The sequence below is a fragment of the Phyllostomus discolor genome, chromosome 4 (genome assembly GCF_004126475.2).
Source record: "Phyllostomus discolor isolate MPI-MPIP mPhyDis1 chromosome 4, mPhyDis1.pri.v3, whole genome shotgun sequence".
Classification (NCBI taxonomy): Eukaryota; Metazoa; Chordata; class Mammalia; order Chiroptera; family Phyllostomidae; genus Phyllostomus; species Phyllostomus discolor.
The window spans coordinates 88,974,159-88,996,450 of NC_040906.2; the positions used below are offsets into that span (position 1 = coordinate 88,974,159).

Genomic DNA, 22,292 nt, shown 5'->3' on the forward strand with positions numbered 1-22,292 from the left:
TCAAAACCAAATATTACAAAAATTACTCCTCTTGCACTATTCTAATCCAGTGGGAACCCTTCAAAAATGTATTTTGTGGATATCTGCATTGATTTGTATATGATTTAGGATAATATTTTATAATAAAAATATTTCAAATTTCTTTCAGTCAACTGAAGTGCCAGATATTAAATATTTTAAGAAAAATGAACAGACATTAGATGCTTGAAAACTGGTATCCCCTACATTTCAACATTTAGTACTTATGTGATCAATATAAATTATAAACAACAAAAACTGATAGCTTTCTGGCTCATTAGTCTTTTCTTTCTTTCTTTCTTTATATATTTTTTAAATTTTTTAAAAATATATCTTATTGATTATGCTATTTTCCCCCCTTCACTCCTCTCCCCCCTGCACACCCTCTCCCATACACATTCCCCTCCTTTAGTTCATGTCCATGGGTCATAAGTTCTTTAGCTTCTACATGTCCCATACTATTCTTGCCCTCTCCCTGTTTATTTTCTACCTACCATCTTTGCTACTTATTCTCCATACCTTTTCCCCCTCTCTCCTCCTCCCACTCCCCTGTTGCTATCCCTCCATGTGATCTTCATTTCTGTGGTTCTGTTCCTGCTCTAGTTGTTTGCTTAGTTTGCTTTTGCTTTAGGTGTGGTTGTTAATAACTGTGAGTTTGCTGTCTTTTTACTGTATATATTTTTTTATCTTTTTCTTAGATAAGTCCCTTTAACATTTCATAAAATAAGGGCTTGGTGATGATGAACTCCTTTAACTGGACCTTATCTGAGAAGCACTTTATCTGCCCTTCCATTCTAAATGAGAGCTTAGCTGGATAGAGCAATCTTGGATGTAGGTCCTTGCCTTTCCTGATTTGGAATACTTCTTTCCAGCCCCTTCTTGCCTGTAAGGTCTCTTTTGAGAAATCAGCTGACAGTCTGATGGAAACTGCTTTGTAGGTTACTGTCCCCTTATCTCTTGCTACTTCTAGGATTCTCTCCGTCATTTTATCTTGGGTAATGTAATGATGATGTGCCTTGGTGTGCTCTTCCTTGGGTCCAACTTCCTTGGGACTCTCCGAGCTTCCTGGACTTCCTGGAAGTCTATTTCCTTTGCCAGAATGGGGAAGTTCTCCTCTATTATTTGTTCAAATAACTTTTCTACTTTGTTGCTCTTCCTCTTCTCCTTCTGGTACCCCTGTAATTCAGATATTGGAATGTTTCAAGATGTCCTGAAGGTTCCTAAGCCTCTCCTCATTTTTTTGAATTCTTATTTCTTCATTCTTTGTGGATGTCTTTTTTTTCCCCTCTGGTCCATTCCATTGATGTGAGACCCAGTTTTCTTTCTATCGCTATTGATTCCCTGTGCATTTTTCTTCATTTCACTTAGTGTAGCCTTCATTTTTTCACCTAATTTGCGACCAAAATCAACCAATTCTGTGAGCATCCTAATCACCAGTGCTTTGAACTGTGCATCTGATAGGTTGGCTATCTTTTGGTCACTTAAAAGTATTGGCTCTGTGGCTTTGATCTGCTAAATCTCCCCCCCACACACACACACCCCTTTGGTCTGGTCTCGCCTGTTATATATGAGGGGCGGAGCCTTAGGTGTTCACCAGGGCAGGGCAACCCAGTCCCTGGGTTGTGACACTATATGTGGGGGAGGGGTCAGAGAGGGAACAATGGTGCTCACTCTGCTCTCTATTGGATTTTAGTCCCCTCTGCCACTTCCCACAAGCAAATTGGGCTCTTCTGGTGCTGGTTCCCAGGTAGGTGGGCTTATACATTCTAGGACCCTGTGGGTCTCTCCAGTGAACTCTCCTGTGAGGCTGGGAGTCTCTCCCGGCACCTCAACTTCCACAAGTATTTTCAATCAGTGCTTTTAGGCTTTACTTCCCTGCACTGGGGCCCTGGGTTGCGAGGTCTGTCTCGCTGCCCATTTTCACCTGGTTTATCTATGTACCAATGTATGACTGCAGACAGCCAGCTGCCTTACTGGGCCTGCTTGTTGCCTCCCCTGGCCCGTGCCCGGGGTCTGCCACTGGTGTCTGCTAGCTGCCACCTGCACCCTGCACGCATGGGTCCACCAGCCACCGCTTTTTCCTGCCTTGACCCCTCTCTGTGGGCCGCCAATTCTGCTCCTTTTACCAGTCTGGATGAATGGTTGTCAGGACTTCCATACAGTTCAATTTTCTGTCTGTTCTGGTTGTTTTTTTGTTCTTAAATTTTTGTTGTCCTTAATTTTGGTTGTGCAAGGAGGCACAGTGTGTCCACCTACACCTCCATCTTGGCCAGAAGTCTGGCTCATTAGTCTTACACAGGAATATAAAATTACCTGATTAATAAACATAATGATCCAAAAATGGAAGTACCAATTTCTGGTGTCTTATAGCAAAGCCTATTTCTTTAGTTTATAGAATATGTCAAAGTTTCAAAATAGAGTATATTAACATTTTGTTTTATGTTGGTCTTTCCATTTGGAAGATAAATACAGAAACGGTACATTTGTAATGTGCCAAAAGGCATCAAGTGGCTGATTTTAATCCAAAGGCTCAGATAACCCACATGATTCCAATGATAAAGAAACCTGGGCAGCTCTGAGATTTGTATCTAAATGTCAGAGTTCAAGTCAGAAGAACTAACTTCCCTTCCTTTTTCCTTTAGGTAGTACTGTCCTTTCTCTTCTAAAAATCCCTCTTCTCTAAGTAACCAAAACCCTTCTTCCAAGATGAGATGAGACTGCTCCAACTCTACGAGAACACACAAATAGTACAAGAGTTTGTGTGTGTGCGTGTTAATCTAAGGGAGACAAGACAAGGGTAGCCAGGGTGGCATCACCTATTCTCTGGAGATGACTCTTCTACTGCCCAACATTGTCTTTCATGGCGAGTCACAAAGCAATGAAAATCAAAGGGCTCAAGAAAGGGAAGAAAGTAAGGTAGCATGCATCTGTTCTGTTTTACCACAAGGAGGCATAAAAACAGGATTGTGTAGCTGCAAACACAATTATGAGTCCATGGGCTATATCCACATACAGAAACCTCAAGATATGTCAGAGACGTCTAAAAAATTAAAGGACTTCTCATCAGGAGTCCTAGTCATTTGACTGATCAATACAGCATAGATACCCAACCTGTGAGGTCCTGCAACTCGGAGTCACTCCCTTATTACTTGACACTTTCTCAGCTGGTCTCCTCGAGTTCACCTCCTGAGGGTTCCCTCCATGACTCACGGGTGCTTCCTTCCCAATCTTGAGGGGATATTTAGCTTCCTCATTTTCACCTTAACTCCTAACCAAACTTACTAAAAAAATGAAAAAAGTTACAGTGGGTTTTTTTCCCTTTTTTAGTTCCCTGTTAGACTCTAGATCTGGATATTAAAGGAAAGTCATCGGGACAGATAGATTTATGAGGAAGATAAATGAAAAAAAAATTGTGTAAGAAAAAATGGGAAGGGTATGGTGGAAAGAGAAAAAGACACTTCCCATTAGAATTCCCATAAGAATTATGCCTAACGGCTCACTATTCCCTTACAACAAAATAAACTTAAGGTGTCTTTACCATATTTTCAAATGATTTAGAGCAGTGACTATTCCACCCACCATGTAAGGACCACGTGAGCACACTGTGAGAGGGCCTGAGGACACAGCACAATAAAGGGTGGAATTTGCAATCTAAAGCATCATTTCATTTCATTTCCTCAACTAACAAGCATATCTTCACATAAGGAAACAGAATCTCCGATGCTAAGTAAGCTTGCCCAGGGTTATTAAACTGGTAAGTGGCAAGGATTTAAACCCAGCTCTGTCTGATTCTAAAGCTGGGTTCTTTCTACTCAACTATGCTAAGTCCTTATGATAGCAGCAAATGGTCACTATGATGCACATCTTTCACTCTGCTGACAATGTTTCATAACCTTCAAAACAGATCAAACTTGTTGCTTTTCTAGCGAAATTATCAAAAAGATAGAGTTAACTCTTATCAATCACCATCTCTCAGGATTTATAGGAAAACAAAACCATGGGCTCTTGAATGTATGAAACAGTTTTGTTCCCCTTACGAACAACAGATTGAAATAATTTATACTTAAAAATCATTATAAAACAGGGAAGTCCAAACAGATTGTAACAATAATGAACTATAATGTGCCAAGATTCAAAAACTCCAGAAAATTCTTTAGAAGGATTCTTCCTAATTATAGGCTCAACCCTCCACTACTATTCTGAACCCCAATTCCTTCTAAGTCCAGACATGTGAAAGGAAGAGAAAAAGCCTCCTGGAGGCTGGAGGCCATCCCCAGCACACCTGAACTCCGCCGTTGCTGTGAATGATTCATGCTCAGTAATTGAGAACACCAGTAGAAAGCCTTCCCCACTCCGAAAGTAGTTGTCTCGAATGGCTGCATAGTCCTCTTGTCCAGCAGTGTCCAGAATGTCTATCTGGACTTCCTCTCCATCAAGCACGACTTTCTTTCTGTAACTGTCAGCTTTGGTAGGTTCATAGTCTTCGACAAACTGAGGAAATATACATTATCAGTAATCAACACAGTTTTAAGGGAAATAAAATCTGCCAAAAAAATAAATGTCAATCCAATTTTATAGATGAAGAAACCAAGCACACAGAAGAATACTGGGCAACATTACTGTCAGTATAAAATTATAATACAAACACTGGCAAGGGTGAGAAACAGGAGCTCCTATTCATAATCCACGAAACTTAACTCACCTGAAAAGTAATTTGATAAGAGGTACCAAGAGGCTTAACTAATTATATGACACTATAGATTCCAAGTGTATCAAAGATTAAATGTAAAAAATAAAACCCTCAAGTACCAGAAGAAAACGTGGGTGAAATCCCTTTAATACCTTTAAGTAATGAAAGTCTTTTTAATAACAATGAATCAAAATCCAGAAGCCAGGTTAAAAAATATTTGATAAATTAGACTAAGTAAAAAAATAAAAATACTTCTATTTGGCACAACACCCTATAAACAAGGACCAATGACAAACAAGGAAAATGTATTTGAAGCCATATCGCAAAGATTTTTTCCCCTCTCACAAAAAGGGAAGGGGAAAAAAGATCAACAATCCAATGGGAAAAAGTGGCAACAAACATAAACAATTCACAGAAAAATAAATATTGATACATATGACATTAAGCCCATGAAGAAATGTTCATACTGAGTAATAACAAAAACAAAAATTGTAACTATATGGAGTTACTAGAATGGCAAAATTCCCAGTCTGACAACATACTCTGGAAAAGGAACTCTTGTACATTGCTAGCAGAAGTAGAGAACAGTACATCCTTATGGAGATGAACATGGCAACACCTGATAGAACTCAAGAAGCATTTATCCTCTGTCCCAAACTCAATAATGAAAAGACAAATTGCCCAATGAAAAAATAGGCAAAAGATCTCAATAGACATTTCTCTAAAGAAGATATACAAATGGCCAAGAAGCACATGAAAAGATGCTCAACATCATTAATCATTAGGGAAATGCAAACCAAAACCACAATAAGATACCATTTCACAACTACTAGGATGCTACAATCAAAAAAAGCTGGATGACAAAAAGCGTTGACAAGAATATGGAGAAACTAGAACTCTCACACAGTGCTAGGAGAATGATAAAAAGGTGTGGCTGTTGTGGAAAACCGTTTTGCAGTTCCAGGTTATTACGTATCCTAACAGCCAAAATGTAGACTGCCAATTGATGGATGGATAGACAAAACATGGCATATGCAGATAATGGAAGATTACTCTGACATCAAAAGTAAAAAGCAATGATTCACGCTACAACATGGATGAACTTTCAAAGCATTATGTTAAGTGAAAGAAGCCCGATATAAAGGTCACATACTGTATGATTCCATTCATATAAAATGTCTGGGACAGGCAAATCCATAAAACCAGAAAGTGGTTGTCAGGGACCAAGGTGGGAGAGAAAGCAGGAATGGGGAATGACTAATACACAGGGTGTTTGGGCGGAAGAAGTGATGAAATCTTCTAACCTTACAGTGGTGATGCTTGTGCACCTGTGTGGATATACTAAGAATCACTGAACTGTACACTTTAAAAGGGTAAATTTCATGGTGTGTGAATAATGTCTTAATAAAACTCTAACTAAAATCTTTTAAATATTTTTTAAAGATTTTATTTATTTATTTTTAGAGAGAGGGGAAGGGAGGAAGAAAGAAAGGGAGAGAAACATCAGTGTGTGGTTGCCTCTCATGTGCCCCTCACTGGGGACCTGACCTGCAACCAAGGTGTGTGCCCTGACTGGGAATTGAACCAGTGACCCTTTGGTTCACAGCCCATGCTCAATCCACTGAGCTATAACTGCCAGGTCTAACTACAATTTTTAAAGATTTAAAAATTGAAATGAAAATATCAACATGAACTTATGGGTCCTTTGAAGAAAACTCTTGAAAAAGAGCCTTGTAATGCCAATTAGGAGCTACTAGTTCTGATGATTGTAAACCTAAAAATAAAAAACTGAAATATGGTTAGCATTAGGTTCTCTTATATTCATCCTAATAGTTATAAATATAATGGTATTATAATATACAAATGTATAATATAAATATATATATTATAAATATTATATAATAATAATGTGAAAATTTGCTTCTGCTGCACAACAGTGTCCTTCTTCTAACTCCTTTCCAAAAAACGAACACATGCCCAGCTCCCCTCCCCCTACAGTGCAAATCTCTGAAAACCTCCATAAAGCATCACAGTTGCATATTTCTGAGCTTTCAAGGTTAATACCAACGAGAGTTCCATTGACTCCTTTGACACTAGAAGTTGGAATGTCCTGATATGACTGCATAACTCTGTGATAAGAAAAACTGTGCTTACTAATACAACATTAGATTACAACCTTGATGTTTCCATTTTTCCACTAGAAATAGGAAATCCCCAAAGTCATGGTATCTGTTAAGATGAACCATACCTCTGGCCTTGTAGGGTGATGTGCAATTCATGTCCACATGCCCAAGACACACAAATCTAAGTCAAACTTCATATATACCCCTGCGTACTAAGCCACATCTCAGCTGACTCTGCTAGCCATTATAAGTCTGAAGTATTTGCTGCCAAAGTCTCCCTGGCACCAACCTCACCTTACTAGAAATAGCAAATAGCTTAAAAAGTCTTCAAGTAGACAATGGAGGCATAGGTAGATATACTTTGCCTCCTTGCACAACCAAAAGGACAACAAATTTGAATTAAAAAAAAACTCAAACTACTAAAAAATCGAATTGTATGTAAGTCGGACAACCAAAGAGTTAAAGAAGAAACATTATCCAGACCAGTAAGTGGGGCAGAGATGGGGTGGAGAAGACTCGCAGCAGGGCACTGGCTGGAGGACCTGGCGGTCCCCCATTTGCATGAAGATAAACCAGGAGGAATAGCTGGGGAGCCAGACAGGCCAAGAAACCCAGAGTTCCAGCAAGGGGAAATAAAGCCTCAAAACCTCTGACTGAAAAAACCTGTGGGGGCTGAGGAGGCAGGAGAAACTCCCAGCCTCCCAGGAGAGTTCAGTGGAAAGATCCATAGGGTCCTAGAACGTACACAAAACCACCCACGGGGAATCAGCACCAGAAGGGTCAAATTGGCTTCTGGGCAGCTGGGGAAGTGACTGAAAGCAGGCCCAGAACTGAGAAAGCAGCTTTGTTCCCTCTCGGACCCCTCCTGGACATGTAATGGCACAATAGCAGTGACGTGAGTTGCCCCGCCCTGATGAATACCTAAGGCTCCACCTCTTAATGTAACAGGAGCACCAAGACAAAGAAATATGGCCCAATGAAGAAACAGATCAAAGCTTCAAAAATAGAACTAAGTAATGAAGAGAGAGCCAACCAATCAGATGCAGAGTTCAAAACGCTGGTACTCAGGATGCTCACAGAAATAATTGAGTATGGTCCCAAAACAGACGAACAAGTGAAGGCTATGAAAAGTAAAATAAAGGAAAATGCACAGGGAACCAACAGTTGAAGGGAAGGAAACCAGGACTCAAGTCAATGATTTGGGGCAGAAGGAAGAAATAAACATTCAGCCAGAACTGAATGAGGAAAGAAGAATTCAAAAAAATGAGGAGAGGCTTAGGAACATCTGGGACTTTAAACATTCCCACCTCTGAATCATAGGGGTGCCGGAAGCAGAAAAGGCAGAGCAAGAAACTGAAAATTTATTTGAAAAAATAACAAAGGAGAACTTCTCCAATCTGACAAAGGAAACAGACTTCCAGGAAGTTCAGGAAGCTCAGAGAGTCCCAAAGAAGTTGGACATGAGGAAGCACACACCAAGATACAACACAATTTCATTACTCAAGATTAAAGAGAAGGAGAGAATCTTAAAAACAGCAAGAGAAAAAGAGATAGTTACCAACAAAGGAGTTCCCATAAGACTAGCAGCTGATTTCTCAAAAGAAATCTTGCAGCCAACAAGGGGCTGGCAAGAAGGATTCAAAGTCAGGAAAGGCAAGGACCTACATCCAAGATGACTCTACCCAGCAAAGCTTTCATTTAGATGGGAGGACAGATAAAGTGCTTCCCAAATAAGATCAAGTTAAAGGAGTTCATCATCACCAAGCCCTTATGATATGAAATGTTAAAGGGGCTTATCTAAGAAAAAGATCAAAACTGTGAATAGTAAAATGACAACAAATTCACAACTAACAATAACCGAACCTAAAAAAAAAAACAACTAAACAAACAACTAAAACAGGAACAGAATCACAAAAATGGAAATCACATGGAGGGTTATCAGTAGTGAGGGGGAGAATGGGGGAAAAGGTACAGGGAATAAGAAGCATAAATGATAGACAAAATAGACACAGGGTACAAAATAGACACGGGGAGGTTAAGAATAGTATGGGAAATGGAGAAGCCAAAGAACTTATACGTATGACCCTTAGTTCACCCATGGACGTGAACTAAGGCGGGGGTGGGGGGATATGAAAGGGTGAGGGGGTGAGAATGTTGGTCAGAGGGGGAGTGCAGGGCAAAGGGAAATAAAGTAGAGGGAAAAAATGGTTCAACTGTAATAGCATAACCAATAAAATATTTTTTAAAAAGTCTCCAAGTATGTTAGGCCAAGGATAAAAAGGTCAAGATCTCTGCCTAATTTTCCTCAAAGTCAGAACTTAGGAAGAAAAGAATTCTGGGACTGTGGCTCTGTCCACAATCTAATTTTCATGGCAATCCCACCATATAAATTAAAAGTTCTTTTAAACTAAGGGTAAAGCACTGGACCAGGAACAAAGAGTTTGAATGGTTTAGACCACGGGCATTCCCAACTATAGGATTAAGTTTCCTTTTCTATGAAATCAGGTTTGACTGGATCATCCCTCAGGCAGGAGTTATCATACCTAGCCATACGTCAGAATTGCTAGAGGGCTTTATAAAAAGAAAGATTCCTAGTTCTCAACTCCAGAAATGTTATTCAGAAGATATTTTTTAAAAAGATCCCCAGGAGTTCTATGACTAGCTAGGTCTGGGAATCACTGCTAAGGTTTCTTCAAGTGCCAAAATTATGCTTCTGAAACTATACTGTCCAATACAGCAGCCACCAGCCATGTGGCAAGTGCTCAGTAACCACATGTACTGAACAGTGTAGCTACAGAACATTTTCATCACTGCAGAAGGCTCCACTAGACAACACAGTTTTAGAAATCAATTAAAAGAGTTCCCCAAACACACATGACTTCATCTCTATTCTTCCCTTGTTCTGATTTAACTTCATTATTTCTTAATAACTGCTGCCTTCCAATCCTCAAATATGTTAAAAGCATAACTTTCCTTCATTTCTCTGAAGAAGCTAAAGAAAACAGCTCTGCATGCCCCCTTTCCCTCTCTCGTGTCACACACACATACAAACACACAATGAAAAATCCCAATGAGACTCCCAGCCTCCCACAGCGTGCAGCCGTGCTGAACAGAAGGATCCTATTCTCAGAGCTCTACCTCTAATCCACGGCAGCACTTTTTATACTGTGGACGGGATAGTTCTCTCCTGTGTGCTGTAGGATGTTAAGAGCATCCCTGGCCTCTCTACACACTAGGTGCGAGTAGTACCTGCCCTCCAGTTGTGACAACCAAAAATACATGACATCGACAATTATTCATTCTTTAGGGGCACAAAATCCCCTTCCCTCATCTCATTAACAAACCACCTCTAATCCTACCTCCTTCATCTTAATTCCTCTCCTCACCCTCTATTCTTCCCTAGTCTCCATTATAAAAGAAAAGTAAGGAATTTTTCCTAAGCAAATCAAGTTAATAAGCAAAAACAAAGACTTGGACTTCAAATTTTGCATCTCTTCTTTTATGCAAAAATGTGTGGATAAATTAAGCAGATTCTGCCAGATTTCCCTATTTTGGCTCCTACAACAAGATGAAGAAAAGCAAGCATCAAAAAACAAGTTTCTCACTATAAGAAAAAGCAGAGTTATAACCTAGGAGAGATTATGATTTTGGTCTGAAGTTTATTCATTTGGGGGTCCCTCTTTAAGAAAATACAACATTACACAGATAATATTGGATAGAGAAGTGAATAGCCAGAAGGAGAAATCAAAACTCGTTATAAAAATTTTTTAATGGGCAAATACACCCCCTCAGGTGACCCTTGGTAAACGTGCCTCTGTATGATGCCCTCCTCTTGAATTCGGGGGAAACTGTGACTGACTTCTCACCAAAAGAAGGTCGAAAAGGGCATGAACATGAATATTTCCTTGTGTAAGAATCTGTCTTAGCTAACCAGACAGACATTCCTCCTGGCCTTGAAGAAATAAGTGGCCAGGATAGGAACACCTATGGAGAAGGTCTATAAGCAGAGACCTCTCAAAGCTGTGGACCTCCAGCCTACGTTGTCCAGCTACCAAGGAGGTTAGACAAGGACCCATGCCAGCTGAGCTCACAGCCACAGCTGGCACTGTGCTGCATGCAGCCTTGTGAGTCCCTCAGCAAGGCACCCAGGTAAGCTGTGCCAGATTCCTGACCCCTGGAAACTGTAGGTAACAAATATGCATCATTTTAAGCTGCTGAATTTGTGGTAATTTGTTATATAGCATTAGAAAACTAATACAAATAACACGTTACAAGATCCAGCAAAATAACATTTTTATTAATTAAATGCCTGGCATACCTCTAGGATACCTTCCTACTGTTTTGGGGGTTGCTGTATATTTTTTGATTAGCTTGTCCTATGCCAATGATTTTGAAATATTTCCTAAAGAGAATTAAAAAAATAATTTAGGCTTTCCAGTAGTCTAGTTGATCCAAATTTCTTTTTATTGATAGTTTAGAAAGGTTTCTTCAGCTTCACAACTACTTAACATTGCTAGCAATGAAACATTTAGAACTACTATCAAAATTAGGATACCTCTATCAAGCTTTCCTGTAAGATAGGGAAGAGCTTTCCAGACCAGTTTCTAACTCCTTATGTTTCTTTTTTTTTTTTTAAATACTTTTAAGTTTTATCATTGTTTCAATCTCTGTTCCTCTCTCACAGCCCACCCATTCCGTGCCAGGTGTCAGAGGACACACACACCCCCTCGGGCTCAGCTCCTCTCATGGTGCCTGGTGAGTCGGCACAGTGGGCGGTAAGAATTTTCCTGGAAGCCATTCCTCCACTGGGACAGATGGTAATAACCACCAAAGTGACTCTGAACCACATCAATATACACCACTAATCCCCAACTAAACATATCCTTAATCAGCTTCCCTCAGCTAAATCCCCAAAATGCCCATGACCACTCCAGCACCACCCAACGTAAGAGGAGCTGGGCAGATGGAAAATCTAGTGAAAAGGGATAATGATCTTAACTGACTGTGGTTCTGACGGCTTCCTTCCACAAATTTTGTAAAGCATGTGCCATGTGAAATATGATGCAAATGAGAGAGGTCCCGACAGTTAAGCTCTGATCCAAACTGTCACCAAGCAGGGGCACTCATCACCACAGGAATCAAGCCTGTCTTGTCACACTGGACTCAGCGCAAGTTACATTACCCACATCAAGTGATGGAAGTTTGGGGCAAGGGTAGTACATGCTTCACCTTGCTGCAGGGAAAACCTGATGTCTATCACTTGAGAAAAAATTAAGTCTTATGACAACTTAGCTCCCCCTTCCAATAGGTCCCAAAATTGACTATTATAAAGCTAAGTACTGGCCTGTTCTATAGAAATTGCTGTACAAAGGTCCCCCTCTCCTTGCTTGCTCCTGCCAGAAAGACAGCTCAAATAATAACAGTGGAAATAATGCAAGTAGGGGCCTCTCTAATCCCTGCCAGAGTTGAAATTAACCAAAAAATCAGCAATCCAGATTTTATGCAGGTGATGCCCCTTATAAAACTATTAAGAAAGCACCTCACATGAGTTTGCCCCGTGATCCTCCATGCACATGGGGGAACAGGCACATGAACACTGCTGGAGAGGGAACACTGCCACAGCAGACAGGAGGACAAAGGTGGACTCTGCCTGGCATCACTTACCTCATCATACATGAACTGAAGCGTCAGGGCCGACTTGCCAACCCCTCCACTGCCAACCATGATCACCTTGTGCAGGGCCAAGGAGCTCTGGCTCTTGCTCTTATTTGCAGCCATCCTGCTGGTTTTCTGAGGTTATGACACACAGACAGAAGACCGAGTTGAAGAACTGCCGATGAGAAACACAGAAACTTAGAGTTGGTTTGGTGTCAACCCAAGTGAAGTACATATACTCCAGAAAAGCCTAATCCAGATACTCCAACAGAGAGTAATTCTTCTCAGCTCCAGGCAGAGGTAAAGCCCACCAGCAACTCTGGAAGTCACTTACCACAGCAGGGCCAGACCAACAGCAAGTCAAGAGAGAAGAAATGGACATAGGCCTGTGTCACAGGGGAGGGCAGGGAGATGACCTGCCACTGAAGGTCGATGTGTCCTCAGCACTGCTTCACCGAAGGGAGGTGCAGTTACTCCGAGCCCCAGTGCCCTAGCCTACCCCCAAGTCATCTGGAGCTATGGGGAACACCAGGACTTGGGGGCCTCACTCTCTGTATCCTCACTCTACCCCCACCCCGTACCTCTCCCTCCCATCACACACCCCCACATGGCCCTCAGAGACCAGAGACTCAGAGGTCACCTGAAAACAGTAAGTACATGTATTACTTTATAATAAGCACCCCTTCATGACACATGAGAGAGTTAAAAGAAAGAGAACTAAATTATTTACTTTATGTGTACTTAAAGTGATGAACTGAGTTAAATGTTCCTAAAAATAACAATCTCATTAGTCAAAATCTGTTAACCTCATAGAGTGAGACGAAATGAGTAGATTCCCCTTGAATTATGGGAAGATAAGGTATTCTGAACAAGTGAATTGAACAGATAGTACCTAGAACTTATTCCAACCCAAGTGGTGATTTTTAAAAAAATACTATATTTATTGGCTGGGTCCTGGGCTGTGAAACTACACAGCTACTTCACCCAGCAAGGCTCTCAATCAAAATAGAAGGCCAAATAAGAAGCTTCCCAGACCAAAGAAGTCTAACAGAATACACCTCCACCATACCAGCTCTGCAAGAGATGCTAAAGGGACTGCTTTAAGGAAAGGAAGGAAAAGAGAGGGAGAGAGAGGAACACAGGTACGTAAATGGCAATGAGTAAGTACCTATCAATAATAACCTTAAATGTAAATGGATTAAATGCTCCAATCAAAAGACATAGAATAGATGAATGGATAAGAAAACACGACCCACACATATGATGCCTACAAGAGACCGACCTAAGGATAAAAGACCTGCACAGGCTGAAAATGAAGGGATGGAAACAAATTTTCCAAGCAAACGGACAGGAAAAAAAGGCAGGGTAGCAATACTCATATTAGACAAAATAGACTTCCAAAAAAGGGCCATAAAAAGAGACCCAGAAGCTCACTTCATAATACTCAAGGGAAGAATTCACCAAGAAGACATAAATATTGTAAAAATATATGCACCCAACATACGAGCATCCAAATACATAAAGAAAATCTTAGAGGACTTCAAGAAAGATATTGACAGCAACACAATTATAGTGGAGGATTTTAACACCCCACTATCAAAAATGGACAGATCTTCCAAACAAAATGTCAACAAAGATATCATGGCATTGAACAATGCCCTAGATGAAATGGACTTAACTGATATATACATAGCCCTTCATCCCAAAGAAGCTCACATTCTCTTCAAATGTACACGGAACATTTTCAAAAACAGACCACATGATAGGATACAAAACAAGCCTCAAGAATTTCAAGAAAACTGAAATCATATGAAGCATTTTCTTGGATCACAAGAGACTGAAACTAGAAACCAACCCCAAGGGGAAAAACCAAAAAAACACTCAAAATCACGGAGATTAAATAGCATGCTATTAAACAATGAATGGGTCAAGAATGAAATTAGGGAAGAAATCAAAAGGTTTCTGGAAACAAATGAAAATCAACTCACAACAACCCAAAACATATGGGACACAGCTAAGACAGTCCTGAGAGGGAAGTTCATAGAGATACTGGCCTACCTAAAAAAGACAGAAACATTTCAAACAAACAACCTAACCCTACGTCTACAAGAACTCGAGGAAAAACAACAAAGACAGCCCAGAGCAAATAGAAGGAAGGAAATAACCAAGATCAGAGCAGAATTAAATGACACAGAGACTAAAAGCACAATTCTAAGGATCAATGAATCCAAGTGCTGGTTCTTTGAAAAGATAAACAAAATCGACAAGCTTTTAAGCATACTTATCAAGAAAAAAGAGAGAAAACCCAAATAAACACAATCAGAAATGAAAGAGGAAAGATTACAACTAATTCCACAGAAATACAAAGGATTGTAAGAAATTACTATGAAGAACTGTATGTGAAGAAATTTGAAAACGTAGGTGAAATGGACAAATTTCTAGAAAAATATAATCTTCCAAAACTCAATGACAAAGAAGCAGAAAACCTGGACAGGCCAATAACAGCAAAAGAAATTGAAGAAGTAATCAAAATATTCCTGACACACAAAAGCCCTGGACCAGATGGTTTCACAGGAGAATTCTACAAAGCATTTAAGGAAGAGCTAACCCCTATCCTTCACAGACTATCCAAAAAATCCAAAAAGATGGAAGACTCCCAAACTCTTTTTATGAGGCCAACATCGTCCTAATCCCAAAACCATACAAAGACACAAAAAAGAAAGAAAACTTCAGGCCAATGTCACTGATGCACATTGATGCTAAAATCCTCAACAAAATACTGGCAAACCACATCCAACAATACATTAAAAAGATCATACACCATGACCAAGTGGGATTCATTCCAGGAATGCAAGGATGGTACAATATTCGCAAATCAGTAAATGTAATATATCACATAAACAAAAGCAAAGACAAAAACCACATGATCATATCAATTGATGCAGAAAAAGCATTTAATAAGGTACAGCACCCATTTATGATAAAAACACTCAGCGAAGTGGGAATAGAGAGAGCATTCCTCAACATAATAAAGGCCATATATGAGACACCTACAGCCAACATCATACGCAATGGGCAAAAATTAAAATCTTTTCCACCAAGATCAGGAACAAGGCAAGGCTGTCCACTTTCACCACTTCTATTCAATATAGTACTGGAAGTTTTAGCCACAGTGATCGGACAAGAAAAAGAAATAAAAGGCATCCAAATCAGAAAGGAGGAAACAAAACTGTCACTGTTTGCAGATGACATGATAGGGTACATAGAAAATCCTACAGACTTGGCCAAAAAACTGCTTGACCTGATAAATGAATTTGGCAAAACAGTGGGATATAAAGTCAATATCCACAAATCAAAGGTATTTCTGTACAGCATCAATGAAACAGCAGAAGCAGAAATCAAGAAAAAAATCCCATTTGAAATAGCAAAAAGAAAAACAAAATACCTAGGAATAAACCTAACCAAAGAGGTAAAAGACCTGTATTCAGAAAATGACATAACACTGAGGAAATAAATCAAGGAAGACACAAACAAATGAAAACATATACCGTGTTCATGGATTGGAAGAATTAACATCATCAAAATGTCCATACTACCCAAAGAAATTTACACATTCAATGCAATACCTATTAAAGTACCAATGGCTTATTTCACAGACATAGAACAAACACTTCAACAATTTATATGGAACCATAAACAACCCTGAATGGCTGCTGCAATTTTGAGAAAGAAGAGTAAAGTAGGAGGGATCACAATACCTGATACTAAACTATATTACAAGGCCACTGTAATCAAAACAGCCTGGTACTGGCATAAAAACAGGTACATTGACCAATGGAACAGAACAGAGAGCCCAGAAATAAACCCAAGTCTCTATGGTCAATTAATATTTGACAAAGGGGGCAGCAACATAAAATGGGGTAAAAATAGCCTCTTCAACAAATGGTGTTGGGAGAACTGGACAGCTACGTGAAAAAAAATGAAACTCGAGTACCAACTTACACCTTACACAAAAATAAATTCAAGATGGATAAAAGACTTAAATATAAACCATGACACCATTAAAGTCCTAGAGGAGAATATCAGTAGGAACATCTCAAATATTTCACACAGAAACATTTTTACTGACATGTCCCCTAGAGCAAGGGACATAAAGGAAAGAATGAACAAATGGGACCTCATCAAAATAAAAAGCTTCTGCACGCCTAAAGAAAAGAGAACCAACTGTATGGGAAAACATATTTGCCAATGACACCTCAGACAAGGGTTTAATCTCCAAAATATATAAAGAACTTACACAACTCCACTCGAAGAAGACAAGCAACCCAATTAAAAAATGGGCAAAGGACTTGAACAGACACTTCTCCAAGGAGGACATAGAGAGGATCCAGAGACACATGAAAAGATGCTCAATATCGCTAGCTGTTGGAGAGATGCAAATTAAAACCACAATGAGATACCACTTCACACCAGTCAGAATGGCCATCATAAACAAAGCAACAAACAAGTGTTGGAGATGTTGTGGAGAAAAGGGGACCCTAGTGCACTGTTGGTGGGACTGCAGACTGGTATAACCACTATGGAAAACAGTATGGAACTTCCTCAGAAAACTGAAAGTGGATCTGCCTTTTGACCCAGCAATTCCACTGCTGGGACTATATCCTAAGAACCCTCAAACACCATCCAAAAGAACCTTTGCACCCCAATGTTCATAGCAGCACAATTTATAATAGCTAACTGCTGGAAGCAACCTAAATGCCCATTGTAAATGAATGGATCAAAAAACTATGGTACATTTACACAATGGAATTCTATGCAGCAGAAAGAAAGAAGGAGCTCCTACCCTTTTGGACCTCATGGATGAAACTGGAAAGCATTATGCTAAGTGAAATAAGCCAGGAAATGAAAGACAAATACCATATGATCTCACCTTTAACAGGAACCTAAACAACAAAACAAAGAAAGAAGCAAAATATAGTCAATGACATTGAAATGGAGGACAGGCTGACGGTGACCAGAGGGGAGAGAAGAGGGAATTTCAGGAGAGAATGGGAAGGGTTTACAGGAACAAATATGAAGGACACATGAACAAAAACTGGGTGGGGGGGGGAGTGGGAGGGGGGTGGGGAGGGATGGGTGGGTGGGCTGCAATGGGAGTAAAAGGCAGAAAACTACTTGAACAATGATCAAAATTTAAAAAAAGAAAAAATATTACATTTATTTACTCTTAGAGAGAAGGGAAGGGAAGGAGAATTAGAGGGAGAGAAACATCAATGTGTGGTCGTCTCTCATGCGCCCCCTACTGGGGACCTGGCCAGCAACCCAGGCATGTGCCCTGACTGAGAATTGAACCAGCAACCCTCTGATTCACAGGCCCATGCTCAATTCACTGAGCCACACCAGCCAGGGCCCAACTGGCAATTTTTATTTTAATAATTTGTGTGCAAAAATCTCTCTACCTCACGTGTAAACAAAGTAAGGGAAAAGGACATGGGCCCTAGTCTGGCTCTGCTGTTTGTAAGCCATGTGACCTAGAACTAGTCATTTAATTTCTCCAAGCCAATCTTTTTTTATCTCTGAAAACTAGTAAACCACCAACCTACCTTACAGGATTTTTCTGAGTATTAAAATGAAATAACATGCCCTGGCTGCTATGGCTCAGTGGATTGAGTGCAAAGCAAAGAGTCAATGGTTCGATTCCCCATCAGAGCACATGCCTGGGTCCCCAGTAGGAGGCGCACCAGGAGCAACCACACATTGATGTTTCTCTTCCTCCCTTCCCCACTCTCTAAAAATAAATAAATAAAATATTTTTTAAATAATAATAAATAAATAAAATGAGATAACATGTGAAAGACCTAAGCAAAAAGCCTAATACACACTAAAAACATACTAAAGGTTGGTTTTCTTCTGACAAAGTAACGGAAAATACCCTACTAGAAAAATAAATATATACAACACACATACAAACACAAATCATTGGGTTACATAAAACAACATCATTTATAAAACAGTGGTTTCCATCTCTGGGTGCACAATGGAATCACTTGGAGAGCTCTCAAAACATCTAATGCCAAAGATTCTGATGGAGTTGGTCTGAGATACAGCTTGGGCTGAGAACATCTGAAAGCTTCCCAGGTGACTCTATTGTATTATAGTAGACCTCCAAGGTGGGGAACATCTTGTACAGTCAAGCTTACAAGAAAGTAAGAAAGCCCCATGCTTGGCAGGAAAAAAACAGCAGTAAGAGCTGGCATTTCTGCAGCCCTAGACGGCTGCTATTCTTGGTAACTTAGGATTTAATAAACATGCAGGGCTAGCAGACAAGTCCTGTGCCAGGTAGGACTTAGAACTGAGAGAGCTTTTCTGATTTTGATAGGGGACTCAAGACGTGGAAAATTTTAGCTTAAAGTAAAAAGTTATAAGTCTAGCAAGTAATATATATGTTAAGCTTTTGTTTCAGGAACTACAGATAAGGCCCATCCTTATCTCCTGGGAAAAACAGCCGACCTCCTGGGGTACTGATAGAAGATTACTGCCTGGAGACATCCGAACCTTTGTTCCAGGGAGAGCAGATGACCACCCCTCCCCCTTGGGAACAGCTAACTGCCCAGGACAGGAATGTTGCAGCTTCTGAATCTCAAAGCCCTCACCACACCTTGTTTGTCCTCCCCCATCCCCTTATAAAAGATCTGGCCAGGAAAAAGAAGGGAATATGGTTTGTTAAGGTATGAACCCGCCATCTTCTTGGATCACTGGCCATCTGAATAAAGCGCCCATAAAGATTCAATCACTGTCATTGCTTATTGGGTTTGGTGGTAGTGACAGGCAGCCTGAACGCCAGTGTCTTTTCCCGTTACAATTTGAGACGTGGAAAGATAAGATCCTTGAAGGAGCACACCTTCAGGTAAAGAATGAACCAGAAAAACATATTTCACCAACAGGGAAAGATGGCAAGCAAGCTTGAGCTCTGACTGCAGAGAAGTATATTCTGAAAATCTATAACCACAGCACTCCTCCAAAGCCAAGAAATTCACACAAAAAGTAATCCCAGGCTGGTCGCAGTGTTGGAAACCGAGGCAGAGTGCAAAACACAACCTCTCTGTGGGGACAACATGCAGTGAAGATGGCTCAAAATTCATAGCTAAAGCCCACAAACAGGAACCCACCAAACCTAAGACACATAAGAAAATCACCCCACAGAGGAGTCAGCATATGAAACAAGTAGGACTTCTCAGACAGCTATTAAAAGAAGCATTAGCTCATCATTTTTTAACAAAATCAAAATATAAGAAAAATTACATTTTCAAAAGACCAGGAGTTGAACAAGAAGCACTCTGAATGTCTAAAATATTTTTTTAATATTTAAAATGAAAAGTAATAAACACTGTAGGGTAGGAAACCCATCTTAGGTCACTGGCAGAGGCTCCAAAATTAGACTGACAAAAGGCAGATTAATGAGAAAACAAAGAGAAGTGAAAAGAAAAACAAACAGAAGCTTATTAATGTGTGCGTCTTGCACACACACACACACACACACACAGAATGCAGTGATGAGCAATCAAAGGGACTGATTAGAACCTGGGCTTACAAAGTATCTTAACAAAAGAATAATACATTTTCTAGAGAAGTGACAAAACAAAGGAGAGAGGCTTTGCACTTTAGGGGTGGCAAACTGTGGGAAGGTAAATGCATGGGGAAACTAATAAATGCTGAGGGGGAGCAAGGTTTGTTACGCAGATTCCTCTGGTGCTTCTCTGGGTTCATCGGCATCTAGAGTTGTCTCAGATGAGTAGAAACTGCCCTTCCCTTCCCACAGAAAGGGGAAGGCAGCTAGCTTCTCTTCCTGTTGATATCTTTCTCAATTGCCTTTAGCTCAAAACAATCCTTATGCCAAAGTGGCAGATTTTAGGGTGGCATACTCTAAATTCTGTCAATCATCAGTAGAAAGTTTACAAAATACACAAAACTATCTTTAAGGGTTAAATCTTCAAGAAAAGGTTTACTTATGCTCAGCCTGCTCCATTTAGTAAGGATAGATAAAACACATGAAAAAAACATACAAAACTACATAAATATGATCTGAAATTGGTTTTAAATATAGGAATACATAGATAGAAATACTAGCAAGAATACACTGCTGATAGTGAATACCCATGGGTGGCAGGACCACAGGCAATTCACTTTCCTTTCTAAGGGCTGTTGTCACTGCTGCTGCCTGTGGAGACGGTCTGCTTCCTTCCCCATCACTGGCCCATCATTTATTCACCTACACTGGGTATTCTTTCCACTCTCCCTTCTCTAATTATGTGCTTTTTAATAAGTGTTCTAAGCTGTAGGAAACCGTTCTGCGTGGCGTGGTCCCAGCTCCCACTCAGAGATGCACAGGACCCACGCCCACAGATAGGTTCTCCTGTGGGGAATCAGGCCTGCAATGTGCCTAGGCCCCTTTGAGTCTTGCTCTTGCTTAAAAACCCTCTCACCCTGAATTAAGGACATTTACTGCAAAGTAACTTCCTAAAATCCATGCTAAACCTTCCAAGGATGAGTGTAAAGGTTCAACCACTTTTGCCTTTTCATTTGTAAATACCCCTCTTCTGTGATGTGATTAGCAGCATTGGGTCCTTTGTTTTCTGTAAAAGGTAACCACCCAAAGCGAACCTGTGCATAGTAAATGAGGACCATCACGTAATGGGCAGAGGGGAGAAATAAAGGCCTGTCATGGCAGAGGCCATGGCTTTTGCTCCCCTTGATAGAAAAGCCATGCTGTCCCTTTTCCTCCACCAGACTCAGTAGCCCATGTGAATGTCTCATTTCATCCACAATGACTCAGACACTGTGGCCGGTGTCTGCATCACTAAGCCATTACCTAGATAGTTATGTGCATTTGAGTTGTGACTAAAACAGAGTAAGTGGGGTAAAGGAGTAGGACCCCAAAAAGACTTTAGTTTAGAAAGTGAAACTGCTTCTGGCCTAGTTTTTCTGGTCTGCAACTGTTTCCCATAGAACTGAGAGGGTGGGGAATGAGGTTAGAACCCCGCTCCCCGCAACCAGTAAGCTGTCACATAATTTCTCTGAAGCAACCTTGCTGCTAAGAATTATTGTAGCTATTTTAACAAATGGGCAGAAATAATTTTCTAGGTTGAAGAGGGGGGCTTTTATAAATACATGTAATTCTGAGCTGTTATTTTCAAAAGCACAGAATCAATTTTCTTAAAAGAAATCACAAACTGACGGCTGTTCACCAAATTCACAGACATTTGTCAAAATGTGCTGAAAGCTCAAAAACTGAAATAACCATGGTAGCTACTTCTGATCCATAGAACTGCATCAGTGAACCTGACGTGACAAGGGGTAAGACAGGAGAAAGGATGCTAAGTGCCCATCACTGAACCTACCCTGGAAATTGGAAATGCTTCCTCCAGACTCCTATTATAGGAGAAAATAATCTGCTATTTGTTTAAACTATTGTTAGACTATTTATTGTTGTTTTTGTTTTACTTGTAACAAAAGCATTCCAAAAACAGTGTTTGCGCTCCAGAAACTCAAAGTCTAGTGGTTCAGGCAGATTAGTAAATGAATGTAGTACAGGATGATAAATCCTATGGCAGAAATATGCAAGGGGTGCTCCAGGAACACAGGAGAAACATCTAAATCAGACTGGATGGTCAGGGAAATTTTAAGGGAGCAACATAAGAACTGGTATTTGACTAGATAAAGAAAGGAGGAATAATACAAGGAAAAAATAATTAAGAAGGTTCATGTTGATCTGTGTTTATTATAGATATGCATAGCCAATATATACA

General features: G+C 40.2%; 1 protein-coding gene across 2 annotated transcripts in view; it reads right to left on the reverse strand.

The window, feature by feature from the left end:
- Positions 1-22,292, reverse strand: part of RALB (RAS like proto-oncogene B) — a 56,509-nt gene that overhangs the window by 7,732 nt on the left and 26,485 nt on the right. For both annotated transcript variants that reach the window (XM_028533513.2, XM_036023601.1), the window contains exons 2-3: positions 12,496-12,661; positions 4,301-4,509 (exon numbers count right to left, since the gene is read on the reverse strand). In XM_028533513.2, coding sequence (XP_028389314.1) covers positions 4,301-4,509; positions 12,496-12,609 — 323 coding nt within the window. In that variant the 5' untranslated portion in view covers positions 12,610-12,661. The remainder of the gene's footprint in view (positions 1-4,300; positions 4,510-12,495; positions 12,662-22,292) is intronic.